The sequence below is a fragment of the Lepidochelys kempii genome, chromosome 8 (assembly GCF_965140265.1).
Source record: "Lepidochelys kempii isolate rLepKem1 chromosome 8, rLepKem1.hap2, whole genome shotgun sequence".
In the NCBI taxonomy this organism is placed as follows: Eukaryota; Metazoa; Chordata; order Testudines; family Cheloniidae; genus Lepidochelys; species Lepidochelys kempii.
The window spans coordinates 90,651,493-90,669,258 of NC_133263.1; the positions used below are offsets into that span (position 1 = coordinate 90,651,493).

General features: G+C 44.9%; 1 protein-coding gene across 2 annotated transcripts in view; it reads right to left on the reverse strand.

The window, feature by feature from the left end:
* Positions 1-16,647, reverse strand: part of PGM1 (phosphoglucomutase 1) — a 29,772-nt gene extending 13,125 nt beyond the window's left edge. Inside the window, exons 1-3 of one of the 2 annotated variants that reach the window (XM_073357450.1) lie at positions 16,286-16,647; positions 2,593-2,755; positions 2,230-2,376 (exon numbers count right to left, since the gene is read on the reverse strand). In XM_073357450.1, coding sequence (XP_073213551.1) covers positions 2,230-2,376; positions 2,593-2,755; positions 16,286-16,531 — 556 coding nt within the window. In that variant the 5' untranslated portion in view covers positions 16,532-16,647. Of the gene's footprint in view, positions 1-2,229; positions 2,377-2,592; positions 2,756-6,462; positions 7,204-16,285 lie in introns of those variants that run through there. The other variant, XM_073357451.1, reaches the window with a different exon arrangement.
* Between the last annotated feature and the right edge of the window lie 1,119 nt (positions 16,648-17,766).

A 17,766-nucleotide genomic window follows, 5' to 3' on the forward strand; every position in this document is an offset into this window, starting at 1 on the left:
GATGGGGAAAATGCTGAAGTACTCAATGCTTTTTTTGTCTCAGTCTTCACAGACAATGTCACCTCCCAGACTGCTGCACTTGGCAGCACAGTATGGGGAGAAGTTGAGCAGCCCTCACTGGTGAAAGAACAGGTTAAGGACTATTTAGAAAAGCTGGACATGCACAAATCCATGGGGCCGGATGCAATGCATCCAAGAGTGCTGAGGGAGTTGGCTGATGTGATTGCAGAGCCATCTGCCACTATCTTTGAAAACTCATGGCGATCAGGGAAGGTCCTGGACGATTGGAAAAAGGCAAATATAGCGCCCATCTTTTAAAAAGGGAAGAAGGAGAATCTGGGGAACTACAAACTGGCCAGCACCTCAGTCCCCGGAAAAATCATGGAGCAGGTCCTCAAGGAATCCATTTTGAAGCACTTGGAGGAGAGGTAGGTGATCAGGAACAGTCAACATGGATTCACCAAGGGCAAGTCATGCCTGACCAACCTGATTGCCTTCTATGATGAGATAACTGGCTCTGCGGATATGGGGAAAGCAGTGGACATGATACCTTGACTTTAGCAATGCTTTTGATATGGTCTCCCACAGTATTCTTGCCAGTAAGTTAAAGAAGTATGGATTGGATGAATGGACTATAAGGTGGATAGAAAGCTGGCTAGATCATCACGCTCAATGGGTAGTGATCAACAACTCGATGTCTGGTTGGCAGCTGGTATCAAGCGAAGCGCCCCAGGGGTCGGTCCTGGGGCCGGTTTTGTTCAACATCTTCATTAATGATCTGGATGATGGGATGGATTGCACCCTCAGCAAGTTCGTGGATGACACTAAGCTGGGAGGAGAGGTTGATATGCTGGAGGGTAGAAACAGGGTCCAGAGTGATTGGGCCAAAAGAAATCTGATGAGGTTCAAGAAGGACAAGTGCAGAGTCCTGCACTTAAGATGGAAGAATCCCATGCACTGATACAGGCTGGAGACCGACTGGCTAAGCGGCAGTTCTGCGGAAAAGGACCAGGGGATTACAGAGGACGAGAAGCTGGATATGAGTCAACAGTGTGCCCTTGTTGCCAAGAAGGCTAATGGCATATTGGGCTGCATTAGTAGGAGCATTGCCAGCAGACCGAGAAAAGTGATTATTCCCCTCTGTTCGGCACTGGTGAGGCCACATCTGGAGTACTGTGTCCAGTTTTGGGTCCCTCACTACAGAAAGGATGTGGATAAATTGGAGAGAGTCCAGCAGAGGGCAACTAAAATGATTAGGGAGCTGGGGCACATGACTTACGAGGAGAGGCTGAGGGACCTGGGGTTATCTAGTCTGCAGAAGAGAAGAGTGATTGGGGATTTGATAGGAGCCTTCAACTACCTGAAGGGGGTTCCAAAGAGGATGGAGCTCGGCTGTTCTGAGCGATGGCAGATGACAGAACAAGGAGCAATGGTCTCAAGTTCAGTGGGGGAGGTCTAGGTTGGATATTAGGGAACACTATTTCACTAGGAGGGTGGTGAAGCACTGGAATGGGTTACCTAGGGAGGTGATGGAATCTCCATCCTTAGAGGTTTTTAAGGCCCAGCTTGACAAAGCTCTGGCTGGGATAATTTAGTTGGGGTTGGTCCTGTTTTGAGCAGGGGATTGGACTAGAATGACCTCCTGTAGTCTCTTCCAAATCTAATCTTCTATGATAAGACATTTTAAATTGCAAAGATTGGATGTGGCGCATTCTCTATCACTTGGAGCCTTTAAATTAAGATCAGATGCCTTTACAAAAAGGTACAGGGGTAAAGTTTCAGAAGTCACATTTTCAAAGTGATAGGAACTTAGGTCAGATTTTCAACACTATTAAGGCACCTAGGTTCTTCTGAAAATCTCACTTGGCACCTAAATACCTCTGAAAATCTGGCTCTTGGGAACCTAGTTTTCACTGGAAGTCAATAGCATGTAATCTCCTAAGTGCCTATGTCACTTTTGAAAGTGGGACTTAGGGCCCTAATGCACTTAGGCACTTCTGAAAATTTAACACCATGCTCTGGTTCATCCACAAATAGTTGTACTCGATGCAGGAATCACTGGGTGAAATTCTGTTGTCTGTGTTATACAGGAGGCCAGACTAGCAGATCATATCCCTTTTGGCCTTAAAATCTATTAAATGACCTTGCCAAATGAAGGCACTTACATACTATGTAATTGCCCCATGAAAGTAAAAATTACATTTATACAATAATAAATGTGTCACTTGCCTGTAAATGGTTTAAACTTGTTCTCCAAGTCAAATTGCTGCTTTCCAATGGTACCAAGGTCCACCTTCAGATCTGGGCAGATAGCATACTCTTCAATAGTCTTGCTAATTTGGAAAATTTTATCAGTAATACCTTCAGGAGCAGGACCTACAGGTAAAAATGGAAGGAAAGTTTTTAGAGTGTGCTACAAGTATGCATTCCATAGGTACATCAGAAGGCAAGGGATGAGAATGTTTCTCTTGGGAACAGTATTATTTTACAAGGGAAGTAGATCGCTTGTTTTGTTTAGTGAAATATACTGCTGACAGTACTGAAGGTATATTCACTGATGTAAGAAATGTTGGCCACCAGGGAAAACTTTACCTCCATTGGAAATATTGAATTTAATTCCGAAGTCTCCATTTGGGCCACCAGGGTTGTGACTGGCTGTCAAAATGATGCCACCAATGGCTTTGATTTTTCTAATAATACAGGAGACAGCTGGGGTGGAGAGAATTCCATTCTGTCCAATCACTAAATGACCAATCTAAAACAAAGATTTAAAACAAACTATCAAAAAAATTCACAATTTTAAAGACTGCTAGAGCATGAAAGTTAGAAATGGCAACTTTACAGAGGCAAATATTTATAGAACTCTCACACAGTTGTGTGTAAATTTTAGACTTGGCAGAATTATTTTATATATATAATTTTGACAGATTATATCAATATTTATTTTTAAGCATTTTTCTATTTTTATAGACAAATTTTCATAGTGGAGGGAAATTACGCGGGGGAGGGAGGCAAGCAATTATTTAATGACAATAGTTATAAAGATTTAACTTTTTGAATCTCAACAACTATTAAAAACACAAATTGCCAATGTCAATATACACAAAGAAGATATCCTTAAATCAAACTCTAATAAGTTCTCAAGCCATGTTTTTCTTATTTGCCTATCTGGAAATTTCGATTATTATCGATGGAAACATTTTTTCATCTGTTTGTGTGTGAAATCAACATTTACTGACATTTACCAATAAAAACCTAATCCTTCCAAGCCTACTTTTAGGGCTTGTCTTTGCTACGGGGGTATTTTGACATAAGTTACACTACTCCATATATGCGAATAATGTAGCTGGAGTTGACAAGGCTTAGGTCGACTTACCTTGGTGTCTCCATTGCGCTGTGTCGACAGGAGATGCTCTCCGGTCGACTTAACCTCACTCTTCTTGGAGAGGTGGAGTACTGGGGTCGACCGGAGAGCGCTCTGCCATCGATTTAGCGGGTCTTCACTAGACCCACTAAATCGATCCCTGCTGCATCCATTGCAGCAGCATCGATCTCCCCATACTGAAAATCAGACCTTAGTTCGCTTCCACCATGTCCACATGAGGGATTTACAGTGCAGCACTCTACCCCACAGGTCGGACTACAGGAGTGTGAATAGCAATATGCCCTTGGGGTACGTGTACTCTGCAATAAAACACCCATGGGCTGGCCCATATCAGCTGATTTGGGCTCGCTGGGCTTAGGCTGTGGGGTTATAAAACTGCAATGCACACATCCAGGCTTAGGCTGGAGCCTGGACTCCAGAATCCCAGCTCCTTGCAGGATCCTAAAGCCCAGGCACCGGCCTGAGCCCGGATGTCTACATTGCGAGTTTATAACCGCAGCCTGAGCCTCATGAGCCCGAGTCAGCTGACATGAGTCAGCATCGAGTGTTTTATTGCAGTGTAGACATTCCCTTAGATTCTTAAGCTCAGCAGGCCAAATTCGGAAGCAATGTGTAAGGGAGAGTGTAAGCTACACACTGATAAATGTATCCGAGTCAAAGTAAGTATAGAGAGTCTACATTTGTGTAATGTACACATCGGAAGGGAGAGGGTGGAAAAAAGGTACACCATCTAGATTCACCTCTGATTTTGACCCAATGCCAAAATATCATCCATTCCCCACTTAATAACCAAGCAGTTACTGTGCACTCCCCAATGTGAAAGTTGTTTCTTTGTGGAAGGCTACTGTGTAAGTTGCATATAAAGCCTTAACTTACTGAGTTTCTTGTTACAAGGGAACAATATTGTACATAATATAGGAATCCCCTCCCCACAATGCTCAGAGTTGAATTTCAAATACACCAGTTAAACTTGTTGAGAGGCCAGTGTTGGATCACAACATTTTAAAGGAATACCATGTAACTCCCCTGCCCCCCCACACCACACACACACACACACACACACACACACACACACACCCTCTTGTTATACAGAAAAATCTATAGGATGCAAGTCCTTTATAATAAAAAAGAATTAGATAAATGCTAGAATCCAGCTCTTATTCTCCTCTTCACTGACAATACAGGTGGATGCTCTTTGTGGCTCTTAAATAGCAAGGACTTGTTCTCTCAATAAAACAGGTGGCTGTCTGCATCCCCATCTTCAGTACATCTATCCAACAGGAAGGGGACTAAATGCGGACTCACCAATCCTTTACACCATGCCATAATTACAACCTCTAAATATAGATGTCTTCATTTATACATGCCAGGTTTAGTGGACGACTAGCTTAGTAATTTCCTTTAATTAAATAAATCACATTTAAAGTGTGCAATATAAATTAGACTACCGGGACACCAAGTGTGCGGGGTCTTATTTGGAAATCCTTCTGGTCACACATTCATAGAGGTGACACTACCCACCCACATGACATCCTGATGGAATTGCCTTTTACACTTTCAAGATGAGCTGTGTGTGCATTATAATAATTTTACACTTGAAAATGATCTCAGGATTATACTTTATACTCGACACACTGGGGTTAGCATGAAGTTGATAAATAAACCAAGCGGCACTGCTAACCAGTGACAGAAAGGACAGAATGTAAAAATGTTACTGAAAATATAAAAACTACAATAAAATCAAGTTTAAGAGACAAGTGTGGGCTATTTTACTGGAAATAAATATAGAGCCAGATCCTCAGCTACTGTAAATGGGTACTGCTTCATCTTCACGGGAGATCAGCTGAGATACAGGGTTATGCTTTTTGAGACTTAGCATTTCTTATTAAAATAGTGAATGAGCTACAAAGAAACTGGAAATCAAAGGCACTTGACATAATATTTATGGTCCAAACAGTGGGCCTGATCATTACCTGATGTAAATCTGCATCCTACAGATCTTCTGTTTGGACCATGTATTGACTTCAGTGGAGCTACACTGATTTACAATGACAGATGAGGTGGACTGCTATTTCTAATTTTTTAAACCCACCTCTCCCATGCAAATTATTTTGTTGATCAAGAGATCGGGGGGGGGGGGGGGGGGGGAATGGGACTGAACTCTCTCTACCTGTTTGCTATGAACTATGATACTATCAGATCAGTGGTTTGGTCACAAATTCCCCATGAGCGATTTTAATAGCAGTAGAGGCAGCTAGTATTATTTTCTCTCTGCCTTAGAAATAAAATAAAATCTTCAGTGGAATCTTTGCCTTTTTCACAGAAAAACGTCATGCCCAGAAATCCATTAAAAACTGAAGTGAGCTGCATTGCATTAAAAGATGTTAGGACTTTCGTTCTAACGCCAACATGTGGAATGTCACCACAACTGGAGTTCACTATAGAGGGGTCCAGCTGTCTTGCTAAAACACATGATATCCTTATTTTCAAATGCTCTGGTGACATTCATGACATAGCTATTTATATCTATTGAGAAACTGCAAACGTTGTGTTTTGCCTTTTCATTTGTTGAGCAGCTCAGACCATAATGAAACTGTTTTTGCAGAGCAAAGCAGAGTGGTCTCTGAGCACAAAGAGCCCATCTCTTTACCAATCACTTACTTACTAACAATGGCATTGTGAGCTGATGAAGATAGTTCTGATAAGCACAAATGCCAATAATTTGCTGCAAACCAACAAAATGAGCATTAATGAGAAACTAACAATATTTATTTTCACACTGGTAGTTCTACATGTTGCTACCCGATTGCAAATGTATTTTCACTTCTCTTCAAAGCTAAATGACAAAATTGCTTTTAAAAAATTAAATTGGGTAATTTCAAGATCACTAAAGGTAATTTTCCATTAAAACACTTAACAATGATCCATAATTCTCAGTTAACCAATAGCAGTCATTTAAAAGGCAATGGGAAATTAGTTAATTAAAACTTAGAACACCTCTTAACTACTATGACTTTATACTTCTGCTTAGATCAGCTACAGTACTAGGAATTTAGTCATATTTATCATATACCAACCCCATTGGCAGCTGCCATTTGAACTATCAATTCTATTGCCAACTTATTAAAATATCTCCCATCTCCTCCAACTACCATAGTAGATCCTTGTCGATCTCTTAGATCTATGGAAAAAAATATACTCTGGACAAAATTCTGCAGATAGTTTGTCTTGGTCTCAAAATAATAGCTTTTCTTCCGTAATCCACTGGTTCCCGGTTTCTGGTCATAATAAGCTGCTGTTGGCAAAGTCAATATAAGCAGAGGACGGTCTTCCATGTTCCTTTTTCATATAAATACATTTAAAATAAATTATGGTGAAAATAAAAGAAAACTCAGCCTTGACATCAGCAATGGCACATCTACTAGTTAGAAGTTCTGTGAAGCAGTCAAGTGCCCAAAAATAGCTCCTTGAACCTTGTACTGAATGTGGTTTCGGTAACTGAAGAAGTTTTCTTGCACTTGTTCTGCAAGATCACTGTCAGAGAGAATACATATAATTCCACACTGCAATCCCTCATGAAAACGGAAAGAAAAAGGAGATTTGTCTTCTCTAGGTCTTCTGATTGTGAAGCAGTAGTTCTGTGCAGTTCTTGTATTATCACACACTAGACCACAACAGTGTTAATTCTGTCCAATTATCTGTTAGGATGGGGATAGCAAGAGAGGCTGTTTAGTAGGTCAGCCCTTCAGTCAAAAGCATTGATTTGTTGCCAGACTCTGCTCTCTAAACCAATGCAGAGCTGGAATCGTTTTAGACAGACAAGCAGATTCATAAAGTTCTGCCAGGTCTGCCAGTTGTAACTCCCACTGTCACTCAGTCCTCATTGGGAAGTGAATACTGAGAAGGTAAGTGTTCAGGAAGCACGGCTGTACACAGCTAAAGTTATTTTGTGGAGACCAGCAACTTAAAGGTCACTCTTAAAATGGCAATCAGAAGATCTCAGTTACCTACAGTTTCCTTATATTACCGTCATTGACAGCCAATAACTTCTCCATTGCCAGTATTCTATAGTGCTTAATTGAGTGGCTTTCCTCTAATAAACATTGGAGTTACCTGCTGGGCATGATGGGCCAAAGTCCACTTGGAAAATCCAGAGTAACTGCAATGGTTTCTATGGCGTTACTCCAGATTTACCACAGTCCAACTAGGAACAGAATTTACCCCTAGGGTCTTTACAAAATACTATTATTTTGGAAAAACTACATTTGTATAAAGCTGTGAATATTGAAACATGATTAACTCTGGCAGAAGAGTATGGCAGCCAAATTATTTGAAATCCCAAGAAAACGTCATCTGGACTGGCGAGATGCCAACTTTCTTAAAATGCAGGCAGTACCGTCTTTCTGAATTCTGGGAAGTTAACATGTTGGTTAAAAATAACCAACAATGCTTTTGAATAATACTTTGTGCTTCTGTGGAGTCTTTTATCCAAGTATCTCTAAACATTTAACAAACATTAATTGAGCAATTTATGAAGCCACACTTCATTACAGTCCAGCCTACTTGCTATTAAAGCAAAAAAAAAAAGTCATAATTTTTAATACAATTTGATTGTTGTGACCATTTGCAAAGTGTTCTATGGGGATGATTTCTTGAGGTCTCAGCTCTGCAACTGGAGAGAACAAACAGGCTAAGAATCCAAATAAAATATTTTTTCATCTTTAAAGCTCTTGATTAGTATTAACTAACTCATCTTTACTTTGGTGTCCTGAAATGCATAGGCACTGTGGTTGAGTTCTTAGGTAGAGGTTTCCCTCTTGTGGTACAGAAGTGGAAAAACAATTCCCAGGGTTAACTAACAAGGTTCTACTTGTACTTAGTTCACACAGCAGGTCTGCTTTCTGATCACTGCAGGAGGATTTACATCGGAAATTCCCATTGGTATTTATTAAAACAACTAGGCAAGCAGTTTCCCTTCTCGCTCCCAGGTGGCACTGTAAGTTCAACTTACTGTAGGATGTCCAACCCCTTGAAATGCCTCATTATTCAAGCACATGCAAAAAGTAAACTCTTAGAACAAGTTCCCTTTTTATTGCATGGGGGAGATTTACATGAAACTACGCACCCATTGGCAGGGGGGAAAGGCCACTATGAACCAAGTGATTTGTACTTGTACAACAACCTCCCCCTCCCCCAAATGCACGTATAATTAAGCAGCAGGGGAATTCAGCTACCAAAGTCCAGTACATCTCCCGTGGCTTCATTTAGTTTGACTTTCTACCACAAAGTTTCAGAGGCATCTCAGGCCACCCCGGCAGAGTTCTCATCCTGAAATTAGACCAGGTACTTTAGAAGTTTCCAGATAACAGGAATCAACCTTTTACTTTACTTTGATGTTAGTGCCTATCAGCAGTGACTGGTTGGGGTTGGGCATGGAATACAAGACCTTTTACCTTTATTTTTCACCTGATGGCTGTTTCACAGCTTACCCCTTAATGGGCAAGTGTCTGTATGAAAAAAAAATACCACTATTAAAATCAGTACCTCTTCGGACAGACCCAGAAGAAAGAAAAAAGGTCTGAAGCTGAACTAGAGATGAAGGATGAAATCCTGAGCCCATTCTGCTTAGTGGGTGTTTTGCCACTGGCTTCAATGGGTTCAGGATTTTGCCCAATGTCTCCACCTTGGCAGAGTGGAGATTGGGTGGGAAAGCTTCCTCTGCCACTGCCCATGCCATCCTTGTTCTGAGGATGAATGGGGGTGGGGAGGAAGGGCACTTCTCACAAAATCCTGGATTTTACCCCTGGTTTTTAAAGATAGAAAAGCTGTGGTGTATTTCCTGGTGCAGTTTTCTAGTTTGCTACCAAGAGGAACTGGACATGCAAGAACGTGGCCAGGACTATGCATTTTTTCCTGCTAAGAGCTGACTTTGGTTAATGATAAAAAAGACAAAACAAGACTGTGTTTTCAGAAAATTTAAACTTTAGACTGTGAGTCTTAGTCAAAAGGTCATTTTCCTGCTATTTCTACATATTGGCTTTTAGTACCACAAACTGTATCAAACTAAGCCTGTGTGATTCTGAAAAATGCAGAGAACCAAATTCTGCCATTAGCCTTCTGTACTAAGATTCTCAAAGTCACCTTTCCATAATTCTATATGACCAGTGACAGTGAATCTTACCCTGTATTATAAAAGACATTTACCTTCTGGCAGAGAATCTTTTGAGATGAGAGAGACCTGAGCATAAGTTACTGTATAAAGCAGACTTACAACAATCGGTTCTAAAGTGAAAGAATCATTTTGGAATCAAATAACGGTTTTGGGAAAGCCCAGAGAAAGAAGAACAAATGAACCTGCCTTTCTTTCTAGATCAGATGGAATGAAATTATCTTCAAGATTAATTAACTACAAGAATTCCAAGTGAATTACAGTCTATATAGCTCCACATTTTCACACAATATAACTATGAGTATCTACAGCATGGGAACATGAAATGTTCAGTGTGTTCCCCGCTCTAATTACTAGAAATTTTCTCTAATTTGTTAGCACACATACAGCAGGCCCATAAACCCTGCTATGCATTCATAACTAAGGCTGAGATTCTCTCTGACTTCCACAGCAACTGATGCGGCCGACTCCAGGGCACCCCACAGTCAGCTCCACCAGCCGTTGCTGGAGTGACCCAGGGACTGCTGTTCGGGTGGTCCTTGGCGTCAGTTGCACCGGCCGCTGCTCAGGCGGCCCCGGGCAGCTGGTTCCGAGGACCGCTCAAGAAGTGGCTCGCTCCAGGGAGCACCTGAGCAGCGGTCCTGAGGGTGCCATAGGGCCCACCCGAGCAGCAGCAGTCCCAGGGTGGCTAGAGCAGTGGCCTCCAGAGCACCCAGAGGCCGTCTGGAGAGCTGTCCCCGGGGAGCTGCAGCCGGGGCAGTCAACCCCCAGCACTGGAGCAGGGTGCCCCCGGAGCAGCAGCCCTCCAGAGCAGCGGGGCCCACAAGCAGAGATTTAGTCATGGGTATTTTTGGTAAAATTCATGTACAGGAAATAGACCGTGAAATTTTATTTATTGCCAGTGACCTGTCCATGACTTTTACCAAAAATACCGGTGACTAAATCTTAGCCTTAGCCATAGCCCGAGAAGCATGGACTCTGCAGAGCTGTGCACTCTTGCTGTGATCATTACAAACACCTGGCGCCTTTCCAGAGCTGAGACAGGAGCCACTGCATGGAACACTGCGATTTCCTTCGAGCAGCCCTGAGGCAAGCCATAATATGAAACAATTCCCGGTTGCTCCTGGCAGTCATGCAGCAGCAACACGGTAGAGCACTATTTCCGGTCCCAGGAAATAAGTACTGACTGGTGGGATTGCATCATTATGTAGCTATGGGATAACGAGGAGTGGCTGCAAAACTTTCGAATGTGGAAGGCCACTTTCCAGGAACTTTGTGTAGAGCTTTCCCTGGCCCTGAAGCACAGCAACACTAAAATGAGAGCTGCTCTGACAATGCAGAAGCGAGTGGCAAACAATGCCAGACTGCTACCAGTCAGTGGGGAATCAAATCCAAGTTGGTAAATCCACCATGGAAGCTGTTGTGATCCAAGTGTGCAGGGCCATTAATCGACTTCTGCTAAGATGGGTTGTGACTCTGGGCAACAATGCAACCATTGACTATGTTGAAATGCCAAGAGTGATCCTGGGAGACCCAGCCTCATGAAGCCATACCCGTCCACCTGGAAAGCAGTAAGGAGCAGTTCAACAATAGGCTGAGCATGTGCAAAATGATGGTGGAATGTGCCTTTGGACGTTTAAAGGGTTTGTCGCGCAGTTTGCTTACTAAGTTAGACCTCAGTGAAAGCAATATCCCCATTGTTATCGCTGCCTGCTGGGGGCTCCATAATATCTGTGAAGCAAAGGGAGAAAAGTTTTTCCAGGGGTGGAGGCAGACAGGTTGACAGCTAATTTTGAGCAGCCAGATACCAGGGCAATAAGAAAAACCCAGCGAGGAGCTCTGTGTCTTCAGAAGGCTTTGAAAACCCATTTCAGTAATGAGCCACAGTAATGAGTGCTGCTTATCTGTGTTGTGCCTTCCCATATCATCCCTTCCGTTGCATCAGTTTCCCTGTACCCCTCTTCCTCTCAACCCCCATGACTGCAATAAATAGAGCATTTCATTCTTGAAATGTTGACTTTTATTGCACAAACAAGGAAACTGAAAGAACAGGAAAATAATTTAACCTTGGAAAAATGGTGGGATAAAATTGGGAGGGAAGAAACCAAGTCATCTTGTCTGTAAAAGCAAAACAGTTTTGCCCATCAAAGGTCTTTGAATGGCTGCCTTTTGTTCTGAGTACCCTCTCCCAGTATTGAGTGGAAGGAATAGTGCACCTCCCACCCACCCCCTGCCCCTGGAATGTCTCTGATTTTCATGGAGCACTACTGCGTGTTCTTGCTGTAGACTTTCTCCCCCATGTCCCATGTGATCTTTTCATACATGTCTATGTTTCTTTGGCTGGATCGGAGCTGTGCCTGCCCAGACTCTTCTCCCCACAGACCAGTAAGATCCACTACTTCCAGTGTACTCCAGGTGCGTTTGGAGCATTGAGTTGCCATGATTAGCTGGGCTGGCGAGCTCTCCACACTGATGAAACACGAAATGGGAACTCAAAAGTTTCTGGGCTGTTTCCTGCTTACCTGGCTGCTATGCAGCAGAGTTTAAAACAATCTCCAGAGCGGTCACAACAGAGCATTGTGGGACACTTCCTGGAGTCCAATTCAATCAAGATACACAACGCTGCATCTACATAGCCTCTCTGTCGACCCATCAACAGTGAATCAGGCACTACACCTCTCGCAGAGGTGGAGTAATTAAGTCAATGTTACAGTGAGTTAGGTTGGCGGAAGGGACCTGGTAGTGTAAGATGCATACATTATTAGATGGAGGTAAGGCAGCTTCTGTCAACCTAAGTCTGTAGTGAAGACCTGGTCTGCTAGTGTGAAATTTAGTTCTCCTTTTCAGTATGACAAAAAATTTCTCCTTGGTGGTTTTCTTTTTCAATTCCTTCACAAAGGAAAGTATACAAAGCTTGCCTCAGTAGAAGTTTCAAGGAGCTGCACCACCATAATATTCCTGCTTGAAATCTTCAGCGATGATCAGCCTGCTGATGTCTTTGGCAGTAGCTGTTTGGTTTTTAAGTTAGTTAATACCTTTCCTTGCTCTGTATAAACCTTTTTTCTGCACATAATCAGCCGTTAGCCTCCTATCCCACACAATCTGTATCAGCTTTTTTCTTCCTCCTTTGCTTCGTGTTTCCCTGTTTCTTTCTCAGAGCCCTATTCTGCCCTAACAAACAGCTTTAACCTATTCAGACCAATTACTAAGCAAAGTAAACACCCCTTGGCAAACAGGCCCCTCAAGACATGCAACTGTGTCTGACTAAAGGTTCCAAATAACTGCTCCAGCTATGTGTCCTGTAGTGTCAGTTTACCTAGGAAAAGGGACCCTCCTTAAAATAAATATTTCTGTAGTCGAGGTTGTAGTTTTACCCTTCTAATGTGCTTTTGGGGGATGGGAAGCACAGGCTGATGATTGCTTTAATCCTGGACCCTACTCCTGCAAACACTTGGACCCTGCTCCTGCAAACACTTGGACACACATAACTTTACACACATAGTGAACTAAAAGGAATTACTCGTGTGCACAAAGTTACACATGCATATAAGTGTTTGCAGGACCAGTGTGCAAGAACAACACACCGGCTTTTTCTCCCCAGTCCCCCAGAAAGCACATTACAAGGAAAACCCTCTAACCACAAACTACAGAAATACTTTTTCTAAGGAGGGTCCCCTTCCCTAGATAAAGAGCTATCCCTAGACTCAGAGATGCAGCAGTTATTGGGAAGTGTAAGAGCGCTAGCCACACCTAATGAAAGGACTGTTTAGGATGCAGGCAGGCCTAGCTTCCATCCCTCTCCCCATACCTCTTGTGGGCCCTGGAGTGGGCGGAAGCATCACCAATGGTGTGGTGATCAGACTCCTGGAAAAGCGCCAGACCCCACTGGACGCCTGGGTATGCTTCCAAAAACTTGAACAAAACAGTCCTTTATCCTGCTAAAACTAATTCCATTATTTGTTTATTCATGAGGCTCTGAAGTGTTCCCTGCTGCCAGTGCAGCTATGTACACATGTGACGTTTACATTCCTGCTCTACCCCTGTTCTAAAAAAATTTCGGCTCTACCACAGCGGTTTTCTTTTCTTTTTTAAATTAAAATAAGCTGCTCCATCCACTCCTTTCACCGCTATACACAAGAAAGGGCCATTCTGGTTAAGGAATGACAGGCTTAGGCACCAACTGAAGGTTACAAAGTGAGCAGCTGCCATGAGGGGAATATAAAAGACAAAGTTCTATCTGACTTTTCTTGTAAATTACATTTTTACCCTGTGAGATGTTATTGGCTTCAAGTGGATTTAACTGCCCATGCTCCTACACTGCTGCATTGACTGTCTGCAACTAGCCAGTATCTTCAGCTCACCCTACACACCACTCAACAAAGGAAAGCGTCTCTTGCTGATGAGAGGCATCTGAACAACCAGGAGGCCCAGAACAGCATGACACGGTCCATTTGTCAGGTTACATGTAACTAGCCGGCTGAGGCAAGGCTCATCTCCGCAGATTTAGCATCTACTGAGTTATCCTAGCAGCATCACATCCCCACCTGGCAGACAAAGAAAGATGCCAAGGGGCACAATTAACATTGATCAAGCAGTCCCACATTCTGAATTCAAATGTCCAACTCCATTCCAGCCTGGACCTGCCGCGGCGCCCCTCCCCTGGCCCAGACCCAGCTGGACCTGCCAGGGCCGGGGTGCCTATCCTGCCCCAGAGGTGTCGCAGCGGGGAGAGGCGCCTCTCCCCCCCCCCAGCCCAGGTGCTGCTGGGGAGAGTCCTCTTTCACCACTGGAGCACCCTCCTGCACCCCAAACCCCTCATCCCCAGCCCCACCCCAGAATCGCACCCCCAGTTGGACCCCCACACCCTTGCACTCCAACCCTCTGCCCCAGCCCTGAGCCCCCTTCCACAGTCTGAACTCCACGGCCCCACCCCCACCACATGAATTTTGCTATGTGCACCAATATGAAGGTCACGTGTCACACATCACCTCCACATTGGTGCACATAGCAAAATTCATTCCACACACGGGTGGGAAAAATTAGAGGGAACGCTGCTGACAAAGTTATACATCCATCTTTAATTACAGACATCTGATAGCTTCTACAGTTCAGCAATGAAACTAAAATTCTGAATCTCTGTGCATATCCACATCAATAGACTACAATTTCCAGTTATCTTAGATATCATTAATTAGAATCCATACTCCCAGTTTCACGGTTTTAGTAACAATGCCTGCTGTATAAGTCAATTTACTTCCATTGTATCGGTGCAGAAAATTTCATCAGGTTTCAGAGTAACAGCCGTGTTAGTCTGTATTCGCAAAAAGAAAAGGAGGACTTGTGGCACCTTAGAGACTAACCAATTTATTAGAGCATAAGCTTTCGTGAGCTACAGCTCACTTCCTCAGATGCATATCGTGGAAACTGCCACGATATGCACGTTTCCACGATATGCATCTGATGAAGTGAGCTGTAGCTCACGAAAGCTTATGCTCTAATAAATTGGTTAGTCTCTAAGGTGCCACAAGTCCTCCTTTTCTTTTTGAAAATTTCATCAGTTTCCTGCTTCTGCCATTAGCACTTGTGTAAGTGCAAGCCTGGACAGAACTTTCTTCATAGCCTAATTAAATAATTACTACTTTAGTTTCCTGAGCAGTTAGGAGCCAGTTTCACTGCTGGGGACAGACAATTCCTGCCTTCTGCCACAAACATACCAAGCCAACGGGCCCTGAGGCCCTGTTTTCTAGTGCAAGGCTAATGTACTAACTCATGCGGGTGAGGAACTAGCAGCATAACAAGACCAGAGCTGTTTCCTTAAATGCAGGTGGGGTGGGAACATTGTAGCCGTTGCACATCCAGACCATAGTGTGAGCTTGCAACTGGGTAAACAAACCATTGTGTCTAACAAGAAAAGTTTCTGCCATGCAGATCAGATGGATTCCAAGGCGCTAGGCAGTCGTGCCTTCCAATGTTACAAAAGCCCTATACAGTCAATAAGAATAACCTTTGGCCAGTCTAAGTAAGGGCAGCATGCACTGCTGAAGCAAGCTAGGGAAACTGTATCTCTAATGCCTGAAAGGTTAACTTAAATGTCAAAGAGCATCAGACCTAAGGCTTTCCCCCAAGGTGAATGCAAGAGTAGTGCCACCCCTTCCCCCCCCCCCCGCTAGCAGGGATCTCAGTGCAAAAAAACCAAAACCAAACCAAACCAAACCAAAACCCCTCAGTAACTCACCCATCCACACCTAGGCAATGCGCAATCAGACCCTGTCCGCCGACAGGCGGTGTCTGAAGGGCACAGCGATTCCAACCCTCCAGATAACAAGGGCTTTCATCCCCCCAGCCACTGTTTGCCCCCCTGCAGCCTCCCCCCGCCCCATCAACTGCAGATTGTTGCTCTCAGTCTCGCTAGGCCGGGCGGACGGCGGGGCGGGAGGGGAGGGAGACGTGCGATGGGGAAAAGGGGAATCAAGCCCCCGCTGTCACCGTGACTCGGCTCCGGCTAGAAGCTGCACCGCCCGCTGCCGCCCTGCATGCCAGGCACGGGGAGTGGGGACCGCGGCAGGGCAGCCCTCGCCGGCCGGGGGGAGGGGGGCACAGCTCAGGGTCACGTTGCCCCCCACGAAGCACAGTCCAAGGGGAGGGCAGCGGGGGGGGGGAGGCTGCACGGGGTGTTGCCCTGGGCGCAGCGGCTGCGGCGGGCACGTCGGGCGCGGGCCGGGCCCCCCTACCCCGTTGGCGGCGGCGATCCGGATGATCAGCTGGATGGCCTCGGTCATGTAGAACCGGCCGTCGCCCCCCACCACCAGCGCGGCCTCCTGCCGCTCGGCCGGCGGCACCGTGGCCAGGATGCTCTGGATGAAGTTCTCGGCGTAGTGCGCGTTGTCCTGGAACACCCGGACCCGCTTGCGGAGCCCGCTGGTGCCGGGCTTCTGGTCGGCGTAGGCCTGGGTCCGGACCGTCACGATCTGCACCATGGTGCCGGGCTGGGGCGGCCGAGCGCGGCTCCCTGCCTCCTCCCGGCGCAGCCGCTGGGCGGAGCTTGCCGCTGTCACCAGCCTCCCGCACGCAGCCCTCTCCTCCGCCCTCTGAAAGGCAGGGGAGCCGAGGCCTGGGCCCCATGTCTGCGCTGAGTGGGGAAGGGCGACCCCTGGAGGAGCTACAGGGGGATGAGATCCGGCCACTGGGGGATCTCCCTTGGGTGATCTTTGGCACTGATCCTCTGTAGTCCCTGCAGAACTGTATAACTAGGGTGACCAGACAGCAAGTGTGAAAAATCGGGACAGTGAGTGGGGAGTAATAGGCACCGATATAAGACAAAGCCCTGAATATCGGCACTGTCCCTATAAAATCGGGACATCTGGTCACCCGATGTATAATTGATATGCAGCCTCTTTTGCTGACCTGGATTATGCGGGTGATCGCACGCTTTGGTCAGGATGCAAAGCACCCCCCTGAGCGAGGTAACTTACATTGACTTAAAGCCGCCTCCACACTGTGCTATGTCCAGGGGAGATGCTCTCATGGAGGTGGAGTAATTACCTCGACGGTCCACAAAGTGCCTCTTCACCAGAAGCACTTAATCAGCGCCACCCCATTGGTGCAGCAGTGCTGATTTAGTGCAGTTGTGAAGACAAGCCCTCAGAGATGCACTAGAGCAATGGTTCTCAGAGGGTACATCAACTCATTCTGATACTCGCCTAATTTTACAACTGGCAACATAAAAAGCACCAGCGAAGTCAGTACAAACTAAAATTTCATACAATGACTTGTTTATACTCACTGCGATGTAAGTAGAATATTTATGTTCTAATAGATTTATTTTATAATTATATGGTAAAAATGAGAAACTAAGCAACGTGTCAGGAATAGCGTGCTGTGACACTTTTGTATTTTGATGTCTGATTTTGTAAGCAAGTAGTTTTTAAGTGAGGTGAAATTTGGGGTACGCAAGACAAATCAGACTCCTGAAAAGGCTACAGTAGTCTGGAAAGGTTGAGAGCCACTGCACTAGAGAGCTTCCAGCAAGAGACAGCTACTCTGGGCTGAGAGTTTCTTGGGCAAAAACAAGAATCCAGAGGGTTGGCCCAAAGTTGTGATATCAGACCTCTGTGCTTCTGGACAAACCATGTGTAGCGTATGATTTCATTAATCTATTTAGGCTGTAAACTGTCAGCAAACAGACGCAGCCAGCCAGATGTCCTAAGGAGTA